This window comes from Monodelphis domestica, chromosome 7 (genome assembly GCF_027887165.1).
Source record: "Monodelphis domestica isolate mMonDom1 chromosome 7, mMonDom1.pri, whole genome shotgun sequence".
In the NCBI taxonomy this organism is placed as follows: Eukaryota; Metazoa; Chordata; class Mammalia; order Didelphimorphia; family Didelphidae; genus Monodelphis; species Monodelphis domestica.
Genome location: NC_077233.1, coordinates 230,694,404 through 230,718,746, shown reverse-complemented (window position 1 = coordinate 230,718,746; position 24,343 = coordinate 230,694,404). Strand labels below are relative to the sequence as shown.

Sequence of the window (24,343 nt, the reverse complement as noted above, 5' to 3'; positions counted from 1 at the left end):
TTGATCTGGGAGCTCTGGAATTCAGATATAATATTCCTGAGAGTTTTTGATTTGGGATCTCTTTGAGGTAATTGATTGGTAGTTTATTTCAATTAATATTTTACCCTATGGATCTAAGATAGTGGGGCAGTTTTCCTTGATAATGTCTTTCTTTGATCATGGCTTTTAGGTAGTCTAATAATTCTTAAGTTATCTGTCCTTTGTCTATTTTCCAGGTCAGTTGTTTTTCCAATGAGATATTTCACATTTTCTTCTCACTTTTTTAATTCTTTTAAATTTGTTTTATTGTTTCTTCATGTCTCATAGAGCCATTAGCTTCTACGTGTCTGATTCTAATTTTTTTTAATTATTTTCTTCATAGAACTTTGGTACCTCTTTTTCCATTTGGCCAATTTTATTTTTTCTTCAGGGGGCAGCTGGATAGCTCAGTGGATTGAGAGCCAGGCCTAGAGATGGGAGGTCCTAGGTTCAAATCTGGCCTCAGACACACACTTCCTAGTTGTGTGACCCTGGGCAAGTCACTTAACCCCCATTGCCTAGCCCTTACCACTCTTCTGCCCTGGAATCAATACACAGTATTGATTCCAAGATGGAAGGTAAGGGTTTTAAACATTTTTTTCTTCATTATATTTTTTACTTCCTTTTCCAGTTGGCCTATTCTGCTCTGAGAAAATTCTTTTCTTCAATGAATTTTTGTGCCTCTTTTATTAAGCTGTTAATTCTCCTTTCATAATTTTCTTGCATCCCTTTCATTTCTTTCCCCAAGGATTCTTCTACCACTCTTATCTCTAACTCTTCCAGGAATTTTTGTTGGGTTTGGGTCTAATTAGCATTTTTCTTTGAGGCCCTTTTTAGTAGCTGTTTTCACATTGTTATCTTCTTCTGAGTTTATGTTTTGGTCTTCTCTGCTACTATGGTAGCTTTTTATAGTCAAATTCTTTTTTCTAATTTGCATTTGTTCATTTTACTAACCTATTTTTTGACTGAATTTTATGCTAAAGTTGCACTCTGCTCACCTTAAGGAGGTGAGGTACTGCCCCAAGCTTTAGGCCCTTCGTTGCTGTTCTTAGAGCTAGTTCTGAGGGTCTGCAAGTTTTGGGTACTTACAAGGTAGTGTGATATAAGGAGAGGTATGGTCACTGTTCTGCTCTACTATCTGGTCTTTACCCAAGAAGGGCCCCTAACCCATTGTAGCCACAAGAGCTGGCACACTTTTTACCTTGTAAGTGTGACCAGGGACCCCCTTCCCTTGTGAATGACCTTCATTGCTCTTCTCCACCCTGGAACTGCAATCCAGAACTGTGCATGAGCAATAAAGTTGTCATTCAGTGCCAACTGTACCCAGTACCAGCAAAAGGTCCTCTGTAATCTCTTTCTAGTCAGTTTTCTGACCTCCTTATAGTGACAAGAATTCCAAAAGTTGCTCTTTCTGCTGTTTATGTGGCCTCTGCCCAGGCTTCCAACCCCAGAGTCAAAAATTTATCTTTCTGATTTAAGTTGTTTTATACTGGAAAGGCATCTCACCTTGATCTTTTGTTGGTTCTATTGCTCCAAAATTTGATTTGAGATGTTATTTTAAAGTTGTTTGTAGCTTAATATGGAGAAGATTCATCTGGGTTACCACTAATATGTCATTTTGGCTCTGCCCCCTTTGGACTACAAATCTAATAACCTTTTCATTATGCCATATTTGGATAAATCAAGCTACCAAAACTAGGAAACTATGGAAAGGGAAAAAGGTATAAGGCTGAGTGATTCAAAAGTGGAAGAGTTAAATTCAACCCAATATTATTTAAGAATCCTGGCCCCACCTTGGCATTGAATTGGAGAGTGAAGGGCTTTGAGTTCATGCCACAAGACGATCAGTTAAACAAACTGAGGAATTTTAGTTTGGAGAAGAAAAGGCTGGTGGTGTTATTGGGAAGGAGAAACATTATGATCTTTAAGTAATTAAAGGATTGTCATATAGAAAAAGAGTTAATTAGAATTGTTCTATTTGGATCCAGAGGGTAGAACCAGAAACAATGGTTGGAAGCTATTAAAAGTCCAATGTAGGATTGATGTAAGAGGAAAAACTGCTAACAATGAGATCTTATCCATAAACTGGATAGATTATCAGGAGAAGTAGTTAGTTTCACCTCACTATAGTTTTTCATGAAAAGCCTGGAAGAAGACCTGTCAGATATGTTGGAAAGATTCCTTTTTGAAATGAGTTGGAAGAGATGGCTTCTAATATTCAATTCAACAGTATTTATTGTTTCTATTGTGTAGAGTGCACCATTCTAGATATAACACTTGGAACTATTATCCCTATTTTACAGATGAGGCAACTGAGGCCCAAAGGAGTTAAATTAATCACCTGGGGTATTATGATTACTAAGCAGTAGAAGAGTACTAGGACCTGTCTTTTGTCTGTCTCTTGCCTCCTACCACCTTTATTTTTCCATTATACAACAATGCCATCCTAGAGAGGAAAAAATTCCATTGACATATCTCCTTTGGCTATCAGGAAAAACCTGAGAACTTATATAGTGGTTGTGGAAACAAGTTTATGCACAGTGTAGGAAACAATATGGCATAGTGGAAAGAACATTGGACTTGGGAGTCATGAGACCCAAGTTAAAATACCAATTCTGTCACCTACTAACTGTACAACCATTGGGGAAATTATTTTTCCTTCTCTGATGTAATTTTCTAAATTATAGTTTCCTAAACTATAAAATGCTTATAACATTTGTATCAATTTTACACATCTTTAAAATGTTACATAAAGGTGAATTGTTGTTACTCTTCAGTTACCTATCATTCTATTCATTAAAACAATTGTTAAGATAGAGTAATAGCAGTAGCAATTTTTATAGTGACAAAAATTAAAGGAAACTGAGGAGGTACCTATCAAATGGGGAATAGTTGAACAAGTAAGTTATAGTATATGAACACGATAGGATACTATTGTGCTGTAAGAGATGATGGAGGGAATGGCTTAAGGAAACCTTAGAAGATTTGCATGAACTGATACAATGTAAAATGAATAAAACCAGGAGGAAAAATTATACAATGACAACAATATGGTAAAGGCAAAAATAGAAAGACTTCAGAACTCTGATCATGATTTAAGAGAACTCATAATGAAAAATGCTATTCATCTCCTGACAGGGGGATGTTTGAGTGGGGAGAAGAGCTTTTAAAATTGATTCTACAGGTTTGTAAAAAGGAATTATTTGTTTGATGAGGGGTAGGGTTAGGAAAGAGAGAATGAAGACCTGAAAATAAAATAAAATTGAATTTTAAAAAGAGAGTCCTCCCATAAATATTGATGGCTTGGGACATCAATATTATTCAAGGGGTGATAGGAATTACAAGATGTAAAAGTAATATTTGACAATAATACTTTATAGGTTTATTGTGCTTTAAACTTTCCACATTATTTTCACATCCATTATCTTTGGTTCTCAGAATCTCTGGGAGGTGGGCAGGACATTTGTCACTATTATCTTTTTCTAGATGAAGGGACTGAGATTCAGAAAAATGAATATAGCTATAGTTAGTGGTAAGGCTGGGATAAGAACTTAGCTTATCTGTCTCCTAAACTGAGGTTATATCTACTCTACTACACTGCTTCACAGAGCTATGCATGGAAGTGTAATGGAAAGCAGTACAAATAAATAATGGGCTGTGATTATTTTTAAAAAGGGCTTACACCTAGTATCAAATATTTCAAATCTCACTTCTACAATCACTGTCTTATGCTGCCACCTGATCCCATGAATGATAGGTATTATCTGGGATGCCTTAATTTCATAATACCACCTAGCATTTACCTTGAGGTTATCAGGAAGTTCTGCCCGGCCTGCATACCCAGGATTCATGGTAATGAAGACAGCACAGGTTGGATTCAGAGAGAGCTCAGTGCCTTCAAATATGAAAGTCTTCATATTTCGTATGATGGCCTGTTGAATGCTGAGGATCTGCTGGGCCACCACGGACAACACCTCCACCTGGGTGAGAAGAATGCCTACTTGCTACAGGGGCCAGAACCTCTCACTCAATCTACCAAAGTCAGTTCCAGGAAAGAGCATTTGGATAACTAAAGGAAAACTTTAATCATTTCAAATATATTTTTCAATGAGAACTGGATCTCAAGGTTACTAAGGAAAGCCAAAATTAAGCTGTCAAATTCTCAGTGAAAAACTAAAGTATGACTTGGCTATTTGTAGGTTTTCAGTTATAACAGATCATGAAGCAATTAAAGATGTATTCAAAAGTTGACTCTAATGAGCAAAGTGTTCATGGATCAGACCTATGGATATATTTCTAGTTTCCACATGATTGATTTCTGAATCTTTGAGTTGAATCGAGGCTCCAATTTTGTGAAACTCAAACCTCTCCCCATGTCTGCAGTCTAGAAAGCTGGCATTCAATTTCTATAGCTTCTTTGTAATGACAAAGACACACACTCAGCATTTGAATGAAATGATGCCAGGGCTCTGGAGGAAGTAGGACTTCCAAATGAGCTTCTGGTCTGGGCACTGGCCCTGCCTTTGGGTTGGTATTCTTTCTTTTGTCTTATTGTCGATTGCCAATATGTCATTAATGTTTCTATCACAATCCCACATCTCCCATTCCTTAAAAGCTCAATAAAATTCAGTTCACCTGTCTGATTCTCTCTCTAACCATCTGAGGAAGAGCTGACAGGCTGGAAGTGATGCTGAAGAATCCTGTGTCCTTGTATCTGCTTTCTCTATCCATGTCTTTTCTCCCTTAATCTTTAGCCCTTCCACTCATATTCCCTCAGTCCCCAGCTTCCCTTTCAGGTGCTCAACCCTTGCAAGAAGATCCTGTAGCAGCAGGCTGCTACACTATTGGCAGAGATCAAGAGAATGTATGAGTGTATGATAGGACAATGGGATTCAAAACTGGAAGGAAGGGACCTTGGATATCCAACTGTTAATCAAGACCCAGGGAGACAGAATTTGCTCAGGTATATTTATAGGTATTGTGTGTTTGCATCTCTATTTGTACATTGTAGATGTGTGTGTTTCTGTGTGTGAGTGCATTTATGAGATGAGGAAGAGAGAAAAGGGGATAACACTTTAACATGTTTTCCTCAGTGGTAGTTTTTGTTTTGAATTTAAATCTAACCAATAATATTTACTGAATACTTACAATGTTCTGGGTGCTATGAAGAATAAATTAGAAATATAAGGCACTTGAGTTTGTTCTGTAGTAATAGAATTTAGATGCTCCAATTCCCCTTTCCCTTTTTTCCTGCACTCCCATATCTTAGCAGTAGAGTTACCTCAATCCTGTTGAATTCATCAAAGCAGGCCCATGCTCCAGCTTGGGCCAATCCCTTGAAGAACTTTCCCATAGCTTTGTAATCCAGACCATCGGAACAATTGAAGACCACACACTACAAAGAGGAGGGAAAGGAGCCATAAATTTTGCCAGTCTGGGCTTTCCACTTTTCCCCAAGAAGGCTAGACTATCCCACTGGAAGGCTCATAGAACCATGGATTTAGATCTAGAATGGACATGTCAGAGGTCATGTATGTCAATGAAGACCCAGAAGAAGGAATCCAGGAAAGTTCAAATCATTTGCCCAAAGTCACATAGATGGTAAATGTCAGATAATTTGAACCCAGAGTTTTGGCTCCTGCAGCAATGCTCTTTCTCTTATAGCATGATGCTTCCTAGTTCAACCTTCTGCTCTTGCGTATGATTTCCAACCCCTCTCCAAGTTAAAATCTTATTATTATCTTGAATCTCATGGTCTCTCTTCTACTTAGAGCTCCTCAAAAGGACAGGAAGTAAAAATAGGAGGAAACCAACATTAAGGTAAGGGCAATATTATTTTCATTACCTGCTTAGCCAAGGCCTTGGCCAGATCTTTTGTAGTTTCTGTTTTGCCTGTCCCAGCAGGACCCTCTGGAGCACCCCCAAGATTCAGTTTCAAAGCCCCCATTAAAGTCCTAAAGAGATGAGAACAAAACCTTTGGGTCATTCATTGAGTCCTAAAGTTTACAGGTAAGGGAGTTTCCAGTAAAGCTGTTGTACATTGAATAGAACTTCTTCAAACTATATTATGATTTTCTTTAGGGATATTATAGAACAAGGACTGGATCAAATGGCAGGGGGCCCATATGTAATGGATTTGGACACATTGCTCTGCCAGTTGACTAAAAGTGCCCAGGAGATGGGACAAGTAGAAAAGTAGACACTGGCTGTGAGTTATTCTTCTTTGACACTGAAGAACACCTAACTATATACCCACTTGTATAATGATTATAATGATGATGATAGCAGCTAGCTCTTAGATAGCCTTTAAAGCTCACAAAGTACTATATATCTTAACTCATTTGATCTTCACAACAACCCTGTGAAGCAGATGCTATCATCTCCATTTTACAAATAAGGAAACTGAGACTGAAAGAAGCTAACTTGCCCAGTCACATAGCCAGTAAGTGTTTGAGGTAGCATTTGAATGTGGGTCTTCCTGACTCTAAGTCTGCATTCTATCCACTGCTCCACCCAGCCTCAAGTGTTACAGACCAAACACTTCCATTTTGATCCAACTAAAACTTGAACAGGAATCTCTTCTAAAACATCCCTACTAAATGCTTTGGCTTATAAACTCCCCCAGTACTAGGAAATGCATTACCTAATTATTTAGCTATTTCTGTATTTGGAAAACTGTGATTGTTTAGAAGTTTTTCTTTTTATCAAGCTGAAATCTCTATCTTTGCAAAATTCACCCATTGCCTGGTTCTGCCTCCCAGGCCCAAACAGAGCAAGTCTACTTACTCTTCTACAAAAGAGATCCTTTCCCATTCAGTACTTGAGCTTTCCCCCCTAATTTTAATCTTGTCCAAGTTGATAACTTTCATTCAGTGCAACTGATTATTGTATAATGTGTATTTTTTTAACCCTTACCTTCTGTCTTAGAATCAGTACTAAGTATCAGTTCTAAGGCAGAAGAGGAGCAATTCTGGTTAAGTGACTTGCCCAGGGACACACAGCCAGGAAGTGCCTGAGGCCAGATTTCAACTCAGAACCTCCTGTTTCCAGGCCTGACTCTATTCCCTGAGCCACCTAATCACCCATTTAGTTTGGTTTTGAATCCCTTCACTATCTTGGCTGACTGAATAACATCCATCTCCCTCGTAAAATGTGATGCCCAGACCTCAACGTCAGATTCTCCCACATGCCACTGGGCCCTGTCAAATTCTTATCCTATTCAAATTATTTCTTTAAGAGTCATTTAAAGCAATAATGTGCAGTAGGGTAAGAGGCTTCAAGTAGGAAATATTTGGTCTCATTTTGAAAGGTGAAACCATGCCATCCATAGAGATTAACCAAGTTTACCTGTAGCATCTGTCAGTGAGGGGTGTAATCACCAGTCGTAGGGAGTTCCCCAGATATTCATAGCCATAAAGAGCTTCTGTAGTAATCATCCTCACAATCACATCCCCATTTTCCCAATTATAGCGAAGTTGGGAGATCCACTGGAAGTCATTCAGATCTGTAACTTTGTCATGGGCTAATTTGGCAACCACATCACGAGCTGTCCAGACATATAGATATCTATGAATAACTCTCCCCCAGGTACACTCTCTCACTCTTCCTCTCCCTCCCTCTCTCTCTCTCTCTCTCTCTCTCTCTCTCTCTCTCTCTCTCTCTCACTCCTCACTCTCTCTGTTTCTCTGTCTCTCTCTCTTTCTCCTCTCTCTCTCTCTCTCTCTCTCTCTCTCTCTCTCTCTCTCTCTCTCTCACTCCTCACTCTCTCTGTTTCTCTGTCTCTCTCTCTTTCTCCTCTCTCTCTCTCTCTCTCTCTCTCTCTCTCTCTCTCTCTCTCTCTCTCTCTCTCTCTCCCCCCCCCTCTTTCTCCCTTTCCCTCTCCCGCTCTCTCTCCCTCTCTCTCTCTTTCTCCTCTCTCTCCCTCTCTGTGTGTGCATGTTTGTGTCTCTCTGTGTGTGTCTCTCTCTCTCTCTGTCTCTCTCTCTCCCTCTCTCTCTCTCTCTTTCTCCTCTCTCCCTCTGTATGTGTGCATGTTTGTGTCTCTCTGTCTCTCTCTCTCTGACTCTCTCTCCTCTCTCTCACTCTCTCTTTCTCCCTTTCCCTCTTCCTCTCCCTCTCTCTCTTTCTCCTCTCTCCCCCTCTGTGTGTGTGCATGCGTGTGTCTCTCTGTCTGTCTCTCTCTGTCTGTCTGTCTCTGTCTCTCTCACTCCCTCTCTCTCTGTCTCTCTCTGTCTCTATCTCTCTCTTTCTCCCTCCCTCTCTGTCTGTCTCTCTCTCTCCTCTCTCCATCCCCCTCTCTCTCTTTCTCTCTCTCCCTTCCTCCCCCTCCAAACTCTGAGTAAATACCATCCACCTATAGACCATAGACACCATAGACAGAAAGGAAAACCCAAAGGTCAAACAGGCCATCCCTGAGCTCAAGTAGTTTTTAATTAGAATACACCTATGGAATCAATTTAATGTTGACTGTTATTGAATGAGGGAAATCCTTCACCTTTCACCAAACTCCAGCCATTGCACAGAGAGCAGTTTTCCTCAGCTACTATATTTTGCTTCTTTCCAGGTATCACAGTAGAGAGTAAGCCTTTCTGCAGCATTTATTATTATTCTGGATCTCTAAACATATGTATGACAGTACTAATGCATGTAGGGTGGTAAGCAGGGTTGTATTGGTCCCTCACTCTACTGATTCATTGCCCAGATGGGTTTCTTGAAGTATAAACCATTTTGGAAAGTAGTTTAATGGCTCTCTAATTCTCATCATTTTCTTAGCTCTAAATCTTCAGTCAGAGATGGTGTTTTTGGTAAAACTCCTCAGTGTATAAATTCTCTGGGGATGAGCCCCATCTCAGGCACCTCTTCATAGTTATCTTTCCAATAAGGATATGGAGATTAACAAAGGCAGATGGCTAACAACGTTTATAAAGCTAGATATTTAAAAACAAAGAAATCCCTAGGAGATGACCTCCGAGTTATTCTGTATATATTTTGTTTGTACATAGCTGTTTTCCTGTTAGATTAGGAGCTACTTGAGGGCAGGGACTATTTTTTCACTTTATTGTGTCCTCTGTACTTAGCATAGCGATTGGCACATGGTGGGTGCTCAATAAATGCTTTTTGACTTGACTTGCAGAAAAGTAAAGTGACTTCCCCTGTGCCCAGAGGAAAAGGCTTCAGGATCTCATAAAGATACTCAAGGGGAAAGATAATATACAATTGTTGTCTTGGATCTGTTGTATGTGCGTAAGGGGGAAAGAGAGGTGGTCTAGCAACATAGCTTCTGTCCCAACATTTCTCAGGCCCAAACAGCCTCAATTCTAAAAACAGGCTACTTTCTCTTCTCTCTCTTTTTTTTAAACCCCTGCCTTCTTTTTTTAGAATTAATACAGTGTGTTGGTATCAAGGCAGAAAGAGTGGGTAGGGCTAGGCAATGAGGGTTAAGTGACTTGCCCAGGGTCATACATCTGGGAAGTATCTGAGGCCACATTTGAACCCAGGACCTCCTGTCTCCAGGCCTGGCCTCATCTAGCTGCCCTAGGTTACTTCTTTGTGGTGGTTATCTTTTTCTACACTTTCATTCTCAGAGCTCCAAGTTACTATTTACTGGTTCTTTCTTCAGCTTCATGTCTTCTACCCATCCCCAATTTAAGTAGTCTCTAGCACTCAGTGGAAATGGTTTTTTAAAAGTTCGCCCTGAGGCATTGTTCTATCATTCTTCCTAATTACTGCTTCCTTTCTGATTCATTCAAGGGACTAATTTGCACCTCATAAGGAGACCTAATGGGCTGGCTGCATGCATCTTTTAAAGTTAGTAAAATAGCATTGATCCCAGCCCCTTCTGGGAAGCTTTTAGGTCTCATGCTCACTCTCTTAGTCCAGTAAGGGAGGTTTTACAGTTCCCATTAGGGAATCAGGCCATAGATACTGTGAATAAAATTCCTTGTCACACTCTCAACATCTTTCCATTCCCCAACCTTCCTTTTTTTCTCCCCAGAAAATCACAAAACCTCATAGTCTTTCCTCACAACCCCTGGATACTGGGACAATCTAGGAGGCTCTCAGTCATTGAATTGATTTGATGTCATTCATCACAAAATGGATCCTTAGGCACTGAGTTCATTATTATTTTTTTTAATTTTGGAGCCTTAAAAAAATTCAGCTGAAGGCTGCATTTCTCACATGCAGTAGACTTCTGAATTCCTTACTCTTTCCTCTCACAGATGGTGGTGATGGTTTCTTGGGGCAGGAAAGAGTCACATGACCTTTGGTCATTCATCTTCTCCAGAAAGCTCAGAAAGTGGGTATAGAATGTTAGGAGTTGGGTCAAAAATTCAAATACTTAGGCTTATGAGCAAGATTTTGCAAAAGAACTCTCCCTTGAGCCTTTGCTATATACCTTGGGTCAGGACAAGTTGTGAAGTTGCCTTCTAGACAGCATCTCCATCTCTGTCTCTGTCTATGACCATCATCAAGGTTGTCACCAATGAGGTACAGGAAGGCTAACCACATTGGATGGGCCTCACTCACCCTTTCTTCCCTTTAACCTTTAACATAAAAAGGAGACTTTTCTAGGAATACCAAGGATAACCCTTGGAGGGGAAAAGGATCACTAAAGGATAAAGTATAATCTGCAGGAAGAGTGTGTAAGAAGGAAGAGAATAGTTGTTGCCTCCCAATCAGAGATGACTGAGTGGAGGTGGGGAGGGGGGGACAGTTTATACTGATTTTACATCTGACCACAGTACCCCTTTACTCAGTCAAACTCCCTTGGTTCCCTATTGCCTCCAGGATTAAATATAGATTTTTCTTGTTTAGTTCCTTAAAGCCCTTCACAACCTGGCTCCTTTCTACTGTTCTGTTCTTTTTTATCTTTTATTCCTGTCCACATATTTTTTTAAACACTTACCTTCTATAAGGTTAGAATCAATACTGTGCATTGGTTCCAAGGCAGAAGAGTGGTAAGGGCAATGAGAGTTAAGTGACTTGCTCAGAGTTCACACAGCTAGGAAGTGCCTGAGGCTACAATTGAACCCCCATCTCTAGGCCTGGCTCTCAACTCACTGGGTTACCTACCTGCCCTCTGTCCACACACTAATTCCCTTTTTACTGAGAGTCTGCACTTTTGAATGGCTAACCCCAATACTAGATCACTCTCTTCACCTTCTGGTTTCTCTGATTTCCTTCAAGACTTAGATCAAATCTCACCTTCTGCAATCCTCATTCCCACCCTGCCTCCTACCTGAGTTGTTCCTAAAGTTCAGGACTCAGGACAGCTCACTGGTATGGACAGTTGGGCTTTTTTTTTCCAGGTTCCAGTGATCCCATGGACAGGATCTCTTGGGCGTGGGGTGGAGTCATAGCCACAAAATAAGGCAAAACAAATACACAAGGATAAAGATTGTTCTCATTTCAGCTGGGAAATGTCTTCTTCCTCTCTGAAAGAGAACCTCAGGCTGCCGGTCTTCTTTTGGCTTATGAGGGCTCAGGTTTGTGGACTTCAACAGCTTCTCACTGTTGAACTTTGGGGAAGCACAATTACTCATCAGGCTAAGAGAGAACACCAAACTTACCATGGACATCAATGACTGTGAGGGCACCCAGTGTCAGCCGAGCTCCACCACTTAATTTACCCCGAACCAGCTCAACAATATCTGCAATCTGCATGTTGCTTTTTTCCAGAAATTCCTATGAGGGGCACATATAGGAAAAACTATTCACTGCCTTGTTTTTTCCTGAGTTCTTTCTCAGGGACGCATGAAATACTTACCCCCCCAAAAAAAACCCAGACTATGAAATATGTGGGGCAGGGAAGTTATTTGTGACTTATTTATTAGAAGGGTAAAATGACAATGGGAAGGCTGGGTAAGCAGGATATGTATAGGCAAAATTTTAATGCTATAGAATGTTTATATTTTTAAAAATAACAGAACAATGACCAAGCATTAAAGTTCTAATAATGTGAATAAAGCAAATGTCCATAGGACCAAAAGCTGGAAGGGACCTTAGAAATCATATGATCTCTTGTTAGCGAACCTATGGCATGCATGCCAAAGGGGGCTGTTTCCCTTCCCCCTCTCTACTACACCTGAGGACATTTCTCCCATCACCCTCCCCTCTGCCCAGAAGCCCAGTGGGAGTACTTCCTCCCTCCCCTGTCTGGTATAAAGCAGGAGGCTCACATGTGGCAGGAGGGTTGCAGTTTGGGCATTCAGTCTCTGAAAGGTTCACCATTACTGATCTAGTCTGACCCCTTCCTCTTACAACTAAGGAATATGAGCTCTAGAGAGTTCATGAAATGTCTTGCCTCAAAGTCACATAAATAACAAGTAGAAAATTTAGCCTTCAAACTGAGGTCCTTTGAGAGACAATGTTATCATGACCCCATGTTTGCCATTTCCTTTTCAGTTCATTTTATAGATAAGGAAATGATAAGGAAACTGAGGCAGAAGAGTAAAGTGACCTGCTGAGTATCACACAGCTAGTGTCTGAGGCAAGATTTAAATTTAGGTGTTTTTTACTCCAGGTCCAGTATTCTCTTCACTGTACCACCTAGCTTCCCCTAAGAGAAAATTTGGTGTAATAAATAGAATGTTGGATATGGAATCAGGAGGACCCAGAATCAAGGAGCCCTCTGAGTTTCAGTTTCTTCCTCTTTAAAATGAAGGGGTTGAATTTGGTGACCTCTAAATTCCTTCCAATTCTAAATTTATAATACTATAACTCCCAATGTCGGGCTCTTTCTACCATAGATCACTGTTAATAATTAGGAAAATGCATACCAGATTTTAGCCTTCAAACCATGTTAAAGGGTGATAGACTCTGACATCTGACAGAGTAAATATTTAACAACTAGCTCTCCCAAAACATGACACACTTTTAAGTTTTAATCTGCATCATTAATATTTTCTCCATCAAACTTTCTTACAGTCTAGACAATCAATAAAATGATAAATGAAGCCCTGATTTGTAATATTTGCCAATTTCTGAGGTATAGATACTTAAACTGAAAATTTAATAATCAGCTCTCCCTATCCAGTTCAAGCTGCTTCCATTCTGACATAAATATCTGACCCCTGCTCTGACATAAATATTAGAGAAGAGAAGGAAGATTTGGAGAAGTTTAATTCAATTTCTCTCTTTCCTTTTCATGATGTATTTCATCTGTCATATTAAAATAAATGTAATATGTTTTCATTCTATAAAGTGTGCTGTATTTGGAGTCTGAGGACCAGAACTTATATCTCGGCTTTATTACTACCAGCATAGTAATAACTTGACTAGGGCAAGTCATAATTTCCTCATCCATAATATTAGAGTCCCTCAAATATCCCTCACAGCTCTTTAGAGATGATTCTGTGTACATTTGTACTGTTCATTCTCTGGTACTGCCTTTGGTTGAGGCTGGGAAGAGATTCTTCACCTAATGAAAATCTCCCCAGTGCTTAGTAACTGGTACATAATTACCACTTAATAAATGCTTGCTGACAATAGCAAAAGAAGAGTAAGCAACTAGATTCAGAAAGAATGCTTTTTCACAAATATTTTCAAAATATATTAATTTTGCCCCCCAAAAAATCTTAACCTACTTGTGAAATATCCTACAGGAAAAGTTGGTGGTGCTGTGAGCCTCAAGTCAGGAAGGCCTCACTTCCTTCATCTCTCTTTCCTTTCCTCTCTCCTTCCTTCCTCTTTTCCTCGCTCCTTCATTTATTTCCCTTTCTTTTCCTCTCTGTCTCCTTCCTTTCTACCTTCCTCTCTTCCCTCCTTCACACTTTGCCTCCATCCTTTCTTCTTTCCTCCCTCTCTCCCTTCATTCCCCCCTCTACCTTCCTCTCTTTCTTTTTCCTTCATTCTTTTCTCCCTTCTTTTCTCCTCTCCCTCCTGTCCTTTCTTCTCTTCCTTCCACCCTCCCTCCCTTTCATCCTCCTTCTCCCCCCCCTCTCTTCCTGGTTTGTAGCCTTCAACAGAATGTGGTTCCAACAGTCCTGATTAGTATCAGAGGATGAGATCTCTCAATCCCCAACTATGTTAAGCATCACTGGAATTCTACTGGAATAAATAGGAAAGAGCAATTCAAATCTATTGAGAACAGATAATAATATTGCATGAAGTTGTCAGTTGGCCATCATTCTCTTCAAATCTATATTTAAAACCCTAGGTAAGAATAATTCCATGACCTTTTGGGGGGAAAAAACAGAGGAAAAAAGGCATCATAACTTGGATGTGGGATAGAAAGAACATGAAGCAGAGTCAGGATCTGTGTAATCTTAGGTAAGATACAATCTCTTTGGATTTCAGGAGGTTGAAGTAGATGATCACTAAAATCACTTTCAAATCTTAACATTCTATGATATAGGACAGTGATGGCAAACCTTTTAGAGACTGAGTACTGGGCCCTGCCCCCATCCCATCCCCAGATTGAGTGCCATGCCATGCCCCCTCTCCTGCTTCACCCCCAAACTCCCCCTTACCCCAGAAAGGGGAGGGAGGAAGTACTCCTATTGAACTGCTGGGCAGAGGGGCAAATAATAATAAGAGGTGCATGTGGAGAGGGGGAAGAAAGTGGCCCGAGTGCTCTACTCCTCTCTAGCTATGTGCCCACCATGAGCTATGCTCTCCTCAAACCTAGCTCCTCTACAACCCCATCACAGAACCACCTTCACCACAGATCCTCATGCAGCATGTGAGTCCCCTACCTTGGACACCTTACCCCAGACAGGGAAGGGAGGAAGTGCTCCCATTGGGCTGCTGGGCAGAGGGGCAGGTGATGCAAAAAATGTCCTCAGGTGCATGGAGAGGGGGAAGGGAACAGCTCTGGCCCTAGTTTCCTCTGGCTTTCTAGTAATAAACACTGGCAGGCAACTACAGACTTACCCACATGTGCCTTTTTTGGCATATGTGCCATAGGTTTTCCATCAAGGATCTAGGCTCAAGCCTTACGTTTGCATCTTCACTGAAATAATCCCTGCCCACTAAGTCAGCCAGATCAAAAGTGTGTTAGCCTGGTAAATATGGGGCAAAGAGTAGAAGAGACTGCTATAGAGTCTATCAGTAAGAACAACTTCCCTGCTGCTTTAGTCAGCTGAACAAGTGAGTGTAGAACCACAGATCCATATAGGGCTGAAGAGAATATTAGGTAGGAGCAATAAAATGAATTAGGTAAACTCTACCTCTCCTTCCCATTAATCTATGAAGAATGTTCCTAACTATGAATGGACTTGACTGCAGAAATCAGTGTTAGGAAAAATGAAGATTATTTAGGGGATAGGTAAGATGGGAGAAGAGGAACATCAGTCCAAGTTTTTCAGAGCTGCCTGGGAAGTAGAGAAAATTGTCAGGAAATCCTCTGGGAATTTTTCTTACGTTGACCTCCAGGGACCAAGGTGTACATTAGAAGGGCAGATAATGATTTATGATGGGCTCACCGGTAAGGTTTTATTGGTGATAGCTTCAGCCACTTCCTGTGTCCAGAAGATAGATGAGACACAGATTACAACTTGTCCAGGCCATTCCAGAACCCACTGCTTTCGAGGAATCTATAAAAAAATCAAAGATTACATACATTTACAACTGGAGGGAAGATCTTAAAAGCCATTAGATCCAACCCTCTTATTTTACAAATGAGGAAAATGAGGCTAAAAGAGTTGAATTGTTTTGCCCAGGGTCACACAAATTGGAAGTGTCAGGCAGAGTATTTGAACTCAGGTCTTTCTGACTTAGTCTAGCTCTCTATCCATTTACTGTCTCCCCTTACAGCCCTCCTCCAAAAAAACAAAAAAACAGCAAAATGTTAAAAAATCAAACATGACAAGATTTCATAGCAAGCGGAAATGTTTTAATTATATGTCATATAAAGGTCAGTAGGACGTCTATCCTTATAAAGAGGGTAATTAATCTTTTCTTCTTTCACACAACACAAGCCACAGTGACTTTATTCCTAGGGAAAATAGGAGGTCTCTGAAAGAGTGTAACCCCTTTGAAGAATGTGCAGAAGAGGCTGTTTTTTTAATATATAAAATAAACTTTTCTTCCACTCATACTATTATAGGAGGTCTGAAATTGCAACATTAGAGATTAATTTATTTGGATTATACATTGTGTACTCTCTAGTATCCTTTTGCACAAAGCATCCCCTAACATATCACATCATCAATTCTTCAGGATTGGTGAATTTTCCCTGACAGCAGGAGAACATTCATTAATATTGACATTCTATTTTGTTCTAGGGCAATATAGAAATAAGAATAAGGAACCAAAATAGACTTTGTGTTCATTCTAACTCCTACCTGGAACTTAGATGACCTAATGATTGTTATTGAAAGAGGTCCTGTGAGTTTTGCTTCCTTAATACTTATACTGGTAAAGATTTTTTAATCAGTTTCTTTAGTTCTCCCTCCTATAAAGTTATTTACTTTTTTATTTACCTTTTTATTTACTTTTATTTACCTTACTGGGAAAGGAAAACAAGGCATGGAAAATTAGATAACCTATCTCATGGCATGGCAAAACAGAGGAAAATAGAATTAATCCCAAATCCCTTCCCTGAGTCTTTCCAACTCTCAGTGAAATGAGATGGAAAGACATTGTGATTGGAGTTAGAGAAAGTAGGTTCAAATTCTGGCTCTGACTCTTACCACCTTGACCTTGGGCCAATCACAACTTCTTAATTGGACCTCCTTTGACTAGATTATAAAATGAGAGGGTTGGACTACATGCCCTTTGAAATTCCTTCCATCTCCAAATCTATGGATCCCCCCAAAAACTGAATTCCACTAGGCTTGACACAGATCCTGGATTGGACTTTACCTTAGAATAGGCTTCAATCCCTTTTTGAAGCACATATCGGATGCTGGAGAGCATCATCTGTTCCACCTGAAGAAGCCATTTTTCGACCATGCCCTGTGGGGGAAGGAACACAAACAGAAATGGTCAGTGAGAACAGGCCACTGGAAAATCAGCAAAGAAACCAAGAAAGACTTCCACGATGAGCCCAGCTTTTGAGCATTGCTCCTCCCCTTCTTGAAAGTGAAGTCGCCTATTATTAGTTTTATTTACATTTTTAAGTCCTTGTAGTTTTCCCTTCTTAAACTCATAATCCTAAAGAATAAGGCTGATTCAGCCACATGGATTCATTTCCATGATAGACAAATGGCAAACCATTCCAGCATCTTTGCCAAGAAAGCCCCAAATGGAGTCACAAAGGGTTGGACTGAAATGAGTGAACAACAACAAAAGATCAGTTTCTCCTTATTACTTCCAGAGTCTATGAGGCCCCAAACTCAGATGCTTTCTTCCCTCTTCACCTAAGACTAGAGGCAATCAGGTTGTGGAGGGAATATAGTAATTGACTCAGGAAAACCTGAGGTTGGAACCTGCCTCTGATTTTTTTTAGTTTCATGACCCCTAGGCAAATTCACTTAGTGTCTCTCAGCCTCAGTTTCCTCATCTGTAAAATGGAAACTAATAAATATTGAAACAACTTCATAGGATTGTTTTGATCAAAATGAGGTACTAGTTATTATTATTATTAGTCATATGGAAAATAAACAGCAGGGAAAACATTTGCCCTGTGATAGTTTAGATCCAAAAGGAAGCAACTCATTTCATTGGGTTGTCTCACTGAGCTAAACCAGTTGGTTATACCTCTAACTAGTAGGGAAACAAAATTTGCACTGTCACAATTCTAAGGGACTGGTTGTTCTTAATAGAATTTCACTACTTCTCTATTATCCTCTTTAACCATGTGGGATATGAGCTGTAATTATTTTCATGGTGACCTAACAATCCTTTAATAATTTATCTAATAATAATAATAATAATAAAAGTAAATTTAAAAATAATAAAAATTGATAAAATTGAATAATTAATAATTTAAATTATTTTTTTTAAACTTTGGTAACTGGATGGGTCAGGGGATAGGATAAGGGAGATAGAGATAAAAAGATCAGAGTTTAAATTCTGCCTCAGAAAGCTACTTACTAGTTGTGTGACCTTGAATAAGTCACTTAACTCTCAAAGACTCAGTTTCTTCATTTGTAAAATAGGAAAATAATAGCATCTGTCTCCTGGAATTCTTGTGACGATTAAATTATGTGACAGATATAAAGTACTTTGCAAACCTTAGAGCATTATATAAATGCTCTTATTTAGCAGAAATTGTATTTATTACTAGTACCACAAAACATGAAGACTAACCATTCCATGACATTTGTTTCCTATTGTTTTGGGGTATACAATTAAACCAATCCAACATATATTTTTTTGCCTCTCCTAGAAAATACCTGTGAGCCATTTCTTCCTAAAAACTGTAACTTCTTTCTTTCCTTTAATGCCATTTGCCACAAGAACATCAAAATTGTTATAATCCATTTCACTTCTACCAAGAAATCCACCTGTTAGTCATTGGACAAGGGTCTCACATTTATAGTGACAATTAATTAAATTAATTCAACAAATAATCAAATTAAAGTTTGTTGATATTTATATTGTTATGATTCTTAATATCTTCTGTTCCATTCCCTGATACTCTGCCACCATCATTGCAGAAATAGAAGGGGGCCACATGAAACTAAGGCCCAGTTTTTACTTTCCTCCTTTCTTGGGTTGTCATGGTCAAAATAACTGATCACCAGGTGTGGACAGCCTGACCCTTCATAGCTGGCTAACTTAGATCCTCAGGTACCAGACATTGTCTGTTTTGGGGGCCACACTCAAAGCCTTTCCCAATATGGTAGAACCTTTCAGAGCTTCCATTCTACTGGGGTAACCTTTGAGAATCTCTATGCCAAGATGAGACATTAGGAGCAGGATTTGTGGAGGTGAGAAATATGAGGAGAAATATACAGAGAAGCATAATTCAAGATGAAGGAAAGAGACTTAGAGATTATACAGGAATTTTGTGCCTCTCTATCATGAATAATTTTAATAAAGAAAAGGATAGGTAGGTAGGTGCTGGAAGTAGTTATAGAATGTTATAGAAGTTATAGAAAGTATGTTATAGAATGAAGTAGATTCTGTTTTAACAAATAGAGCAAGCCTTGTTATTGATTATTCCTGAATCAGCAGCATTTAGTTATTGGAGCTAAGATGAGAATTAGTAAAAAGCAAAAAAAAAGAAGAAGAAGAAGAAAAATAATGAGAAAAAAGATGTGGCGTTTAATTAAAATAACTTAACTATTTAAATACATACTTAAAATTTTTTTAATGGAAAATGGACAAAAGAAATGCCATTGACACCAAATAGAATACTTTCCCCCAGAAGTTGAAGTGACATACATTAATTACCATGAGACCAAAAGATCTCAGAAAGCTCCTTAGTTAACAGATTAACTTGGCAGATATGAGAGATGGCTGCCAAAGGCAGTGGTGGGTTAGAATACAAGGTTATCTGCAAAATCTTATTAAAAACAAAAGGATGATGGATGATTATCAATGATTTTGCCTCATAAAGCAGAAAGAAGCAATAAAGGGCAAAATCAGTTTAGAGAAATTGTGGTAAGAACCCAACTACAGAGAGTCATCTCAAGGGCATATAAGGTTAAAAACAGAAGGAGAACCACAAAAGAAAAATGGGGGAAATTTGCAAAATTCATTATGATAAAATAAGCTATGTTTTCTCCATCAAGGGCAATGGAACCATCATACTTGAATCCTAACTCCTAACTGTTCTGGATGTTCCTAATTTCTCTGCTCTTCTTTTACAGGATGGTTTAAAAAAAAAAAGAGAGAGAGAAATTTTTTAGGAGAAATGACCCTATCGAAAAAGAAAATAAGATATTTTTAAAAAGCAGCTGGGTTGAACCAAGTAGATATTGAAGAAATTTGGAGAGCAGGAAATACATTTCTGAGGGCCCCAAGGGACAATATATAAAGCATGTGAAGGAGGGGAAGATAGAAATGGTGTGGAAAAATATTGGGCTCAATTAGTATCATAAAAGGCTAGAGAGAAAAAGAGCATCAATAACCACTGACCTACATCTCTACTCTCCTGTCTTTACAAAATCTTTATGAGAGTCATCTCATAAAGGTATCTGCAATAGGGAAAGATAAAAAAGATGTAGAAAAAAAAGATTAGAAGAAAAAAGGTACCCAAGAAAATATCAGTAACTACTGACATACTGACATCCCACCTATATAAAATCTTCATGAGTCATCTATACATGAATCGAAGGCTTCTTTGATAAGGTTACTAGCAAAGAAAGTTTTCACAAGTGATAGTCAACAGTGGACCACACACATCTTTATTCTTTCACAATGAAATGAAAAGATAATAGAGATTATAAAATCATTTTGGACTTATTCTGTCAATTGTGACTGACTCTTTATAATCCCATTTGGAATTTTCTTAGCAAACACCCTGAAGTGGTTTGCCATTTCCTTCTCCATCTTACTTTATAGATGAGGAATTGAGGCAAACAGGGTTAAGTGATTTGTCCAGGGCCACTCAGCTAGTAAGTGTCTGAGGCCAGATTTGAACTTATGAAGTTGTCTTTTCTTGACTTCAAGCCCAGTGCTCTATCCACTTTTCACCTAGTAGTCCACCTTATAGACTTATTGTTTATTATGAAAATTTTTGATAAAAAAAAATCACACCTTCCAAATTATTTGTATTAATACATTTTAAATGCATGCAAAGACTGCCATTTAAAAAGCCAAATATCCTCCAATTTTATTTTAGTCAAGATTATTCATCTATTTCTCAAATAAGGGCAGGATCCAATATCTACAACTTCCTTATTAGAAAACAAAACTGTTGATTTTTATTTTCTGTTTTGTTTTTTTTTTGGTGGACCATGATTTTTGCCAACTGACAAATGCAATCTGAATGCAAAAATATATAAACAATTGATCCTCACACCTGATTTTGCCAGATCTGTTTTCTTCCCTAATCTATTGGGCACCTGTGCACATGTGTGAACACACACACACAGTTTCAGGGCAGGGAGGTTACAGGAATTGAGATAGTGGGACTAGTTGCTTGATCCTCAAATCACAAAAATGAAACTCCTCCAAATTTGAGATCTGTTGTGGAAGCTTGGAAAATTTATTATAATAGCCTTATAGTTAAAGACCCAAACTTTCCCAGCCTCGTCCTGAATCTAGCCTATATTATAGACAAAAAAGATGATAAAAATCCCTGATGACTGGCATTTTCTCTTGTCTCTCAGGCCTGGAATGCTTTTCCTCCTCATCTCTGTCTCTTGGCTTCCCTAGCTTCCTCCAACTTTCACCTAAAATTCCCTCTTCTACGAACTGATGCAAAATGAACAGAACACTGTGTACAGTAATAGAAATACTGAGTGATGATCAATTGTGGAGGACTAAACTCTTATCAGCAATGCTAAGTTTCAAGATAACCCCAAGATGATTTTGTGATGAAAAATGCTCTCCACCCAAAGAAAGAACTGTTGGAGTCTGATTAAAGCATTCTATTTTCTATTTTATTTCCTTCATGAGTTTTTTTCCTGTATGTATGATGCGTGTCTGTCACAGCATGAAAAATATATATGGAAATATATGGAACATATGAAAATATGTATTGCATGACAGCACTGGCCTAACCTATAGTGAACTATTTACTGTCTTGGGGAAGGGAGGAGGGAATGAAGGAGAGAGGAAAGGAGAGAACCGGAATGGCAGAATGATAGATAATAATCACTAAACATTTCTTCTACATATAATTGGAAAAGTTTTTAATTTTTTAAAAAAGCTATTTCCCAATTCCTCTTACTTCCTGTACCTTCACATTATTATTTCCTACATCATCCCACATATAGCCTACTTGTTTATGCTTGTTTGTTGTCTCCCCCATCAGATGTTAAGTTCCTTGAGAGCAGGGACCGTCTTTTGCCTCTTTTTGTATCCTTAGGATTTAGCAAAGTGCCTGGCTCATAGTATGAATTTAATAAGTTTTTTTGACTAACTGGCCCCTTCTCAATTACTGTTGACTCCTCTCGTGTGACTCTTGACAAAGATATTATGAAAAAGCAATTGTTTAGAAGTTCTTCTCTTTCTGATACACTGTGGTACAATAGAATGTAATGGATTTCTCCATTAGTAGCAATGCAGTGATCCTGAACATCCCGGAGGGATCTATGAGAAAAACCACTATCCACATCCAGAGGAAAAACTGTGGGAGTAAAAACACGGAGAAAAAGCAACTGCTTGATTACATGGGTAGAAGGGGATACGGTTGGGGATGTAGACTTTAAATGACCATCCTAGTGTAAACAACAACATGGAAATAGGTTCTGATCAAGGACACAAGTAATACCGAATGAAATTGCATGTTGGCTGCAGGAAGGGTGGGTGATGGGGAGGGAGGGAAATAAAGTGATTATTGTAACAAAAAAAATTAAATTTAAAAAAACTGAGGGACATAAAAAAAAAGAAGTTCTTCTCTTTCTTCCCATGGCCTGATGGAGAAGGGGCAAATGTTACCTTGGCTTGAAGCGGGTAGATTTTATTAGTGAAAGGAACAATTTCCTTCTCCGAGCTGATCATGCCCTCAATTTCCAATTCGTCATTAAATTCAAGTTTTGCAATTCCCTCAAAGCACTTCTTTAAATGTGGCTGGACTCGAAGGGGATCTTTTGTTTCTGACAAGATCTCTAGCAGTTCATCATTTGATAGGAAAAAGAACCTGTTACCAAAGAGAAAGATGGAAAATGAAATATCCATTCCGAGGTAGGAGTTCCACTCTGTTCTTAGTTAGAAGTTAGGGAACTTCTGTTCCCTAACCAGGGAATGGTACTTTGATGCATCCCAAAGACATCTTGGGTATCTGATGGCAACCTGGGTTTCTTCACTTCTTCCCTTTGCCAATTTTAGATGGAAGCCAAGTGTTGATATGGCAATGGTCAAAAATGGTACCTGTGAATAATGTGATTGAGAGATGACTATATGGAAGGTGAAAGAGAGAGGACTTTCTCTTCCAGGATACCTCCAAGAAAGCTTATGAATAAACTAATAACTGAATAATGTTGAGAAATAAGTTAAATACTCATATAATCAGAGAGGAGCTTACCATCCAACAAGGCTGCTAGATTCTTCTTTTGAATTCTACAAGAGCCTATGATGTAGCTTCACACTTGCTCATAGGAGAGAGTTGTCCAATGGCCACCATGATCATGAGGGGACTAATTTCCCCATCTCCATGTAAAGACGAGGAAAACTACTCTCAATGGTTTTGTACCACCACCACCCCCGCCCAAATTCCAAATTATGTATTTAAAACTCAGGTGTAATGTAATTATAGTAAGAATTAGAGAAGAGTCAAGTGGATAGAGAGCTAGCTTCAAGGGTCAGCAAAACTTGTGTTCATGTTCTTACCTGGGATATATACTTGGGGTATGATCCTGGGAAAGTCATTTAACTTGCCCCAAGCAAGTCCCCAAGTCCTTAAGTTTCAGAGCATTGACAAACTACATTGAGAGAGAACTTTCCTCATACTGATTTACTTATACCAACTGGTCCAAAACAAAGTATTAATAACATAATTAAATACATAATGACTTTGATAGACAAGATATTGCTTTATAAAGAATATTTTTCATTTTCAAAGTATATTCATTTCATAAAATTTTTGTGAAATCATTAACATAGGTACTTTTCCTTTTCATTGTTATTGTTTATTATGCATAGACATGTCAGATTCTTTGTAACCCCATTTGGGGTTTTCTTGGCAAAGATACTAGAGTGATTTGCCATTTCCTTCTCCTGCTTATTTTAGCGATGAAGAAACTGAGGCAAATAGGGTTAAGTGACTTGGACAGAATCACACAGCTATTCAGTATCTGAGATCAGATTTGAACTCTGGTCCTCCAGACACCAGATCTGGTGCTCTATCCACTGCATCAGTTACCCTTCCTTAGAGATAGAACTGCAGAATTGGACAAGACTTCATAGGTGATCTAGCCCAATGGAGACTTAGACAGAAATTCCCTCTAATAACATCCCCAACAGGGGGCCACCGAACCTTTATATGAAAACTGTAAGTGATAAGTTCTTATCTTCTGAGGTAAAACAATCTACTTTTTGACAGCTCTAATTATTGAAAAGTTTTTTCCCTACATCAAACCTAAATCTGTTCCCAAGTATTTCCTATGTGTCAAAGACCTAAGGAAACTGGCTCCAACTTTCTTTTCCAGCCTTATTGGACAATAACATTATTCCTCTTCCTAAGAAAGATTAAGGATAATAATTTAACAATTTGCTCTTCCTCTTTTCATGACCTACAGTGCAAGTTTAAATTCTCTCTTCACTCTAGTACATTTTTAACACTGCAAAGTGATTTTCTTTAAGAGCAAATCTGATTATGTCATTC

The 24,343-nt window shown here is 38.8% G+C and overlaps 1 protein-coding gene and 1 non-coding gene across 6 annotated transcripts in view; both read right to left on the bottom strand.

The window, feature by feature from the left end:
* The window catches only part of DNAH3 (dynein axonemal heavy chain 3), a 246,850-nt gene that overhangs the window by 112,910 nt on the left and 109,597 nt on the right, over positions 1-24,343 (bottom strand). For all 5 annotated transcript variants that reach the window (XR_469849.3, XM_007498217.3, XM_056806547.1 and 2 more), the window contains 8 exons: positions 22,459-22,660; positions 16,825-16,917; positions 15,444-15,554; positions 11,589-11,703; positions 7,366-7,564; positions 5,864-5,972; positions 5,300-5,413; positions 3,822-3,998 (listed from right to left, as the gene is read on the bottom strand). Coding sequence is in view for 4 of the 5 variants with exons in the window: in XM_007498217.3 (XP_007498279.2) it covers positions 3,822-3,998; positions 5,300-5,413; positions 5,864-5,972; positions 7,366-7,564; positions 11,589-11,703; positions 15,444-15,554; positions 16,825-16,917; positions 22,459-22,660 (1,120 nt within the window). In the remaining variant the exon portion in view is untranslated. The remainder of the gene's footprint in view (positions 1-3,821; positions 3,999-5,299; positions 5,414-5,863; positions 5,973-7,365; positions 7,565-11,588; positions 11,704-15,443; positions 15,555-16,824; positions 16,918-22,458; positions 22,661-24,343) is intronic.
* Positions 15,811-15,935, bottom strand: LOC130455696 (U6atac minor spliceosomal RNA). Its single transcript, XR_008913796.1, has one exon. It is a non-coding gene; the product is annotated as a U6atac minor spliceosomal RNA (small nuclear RNA).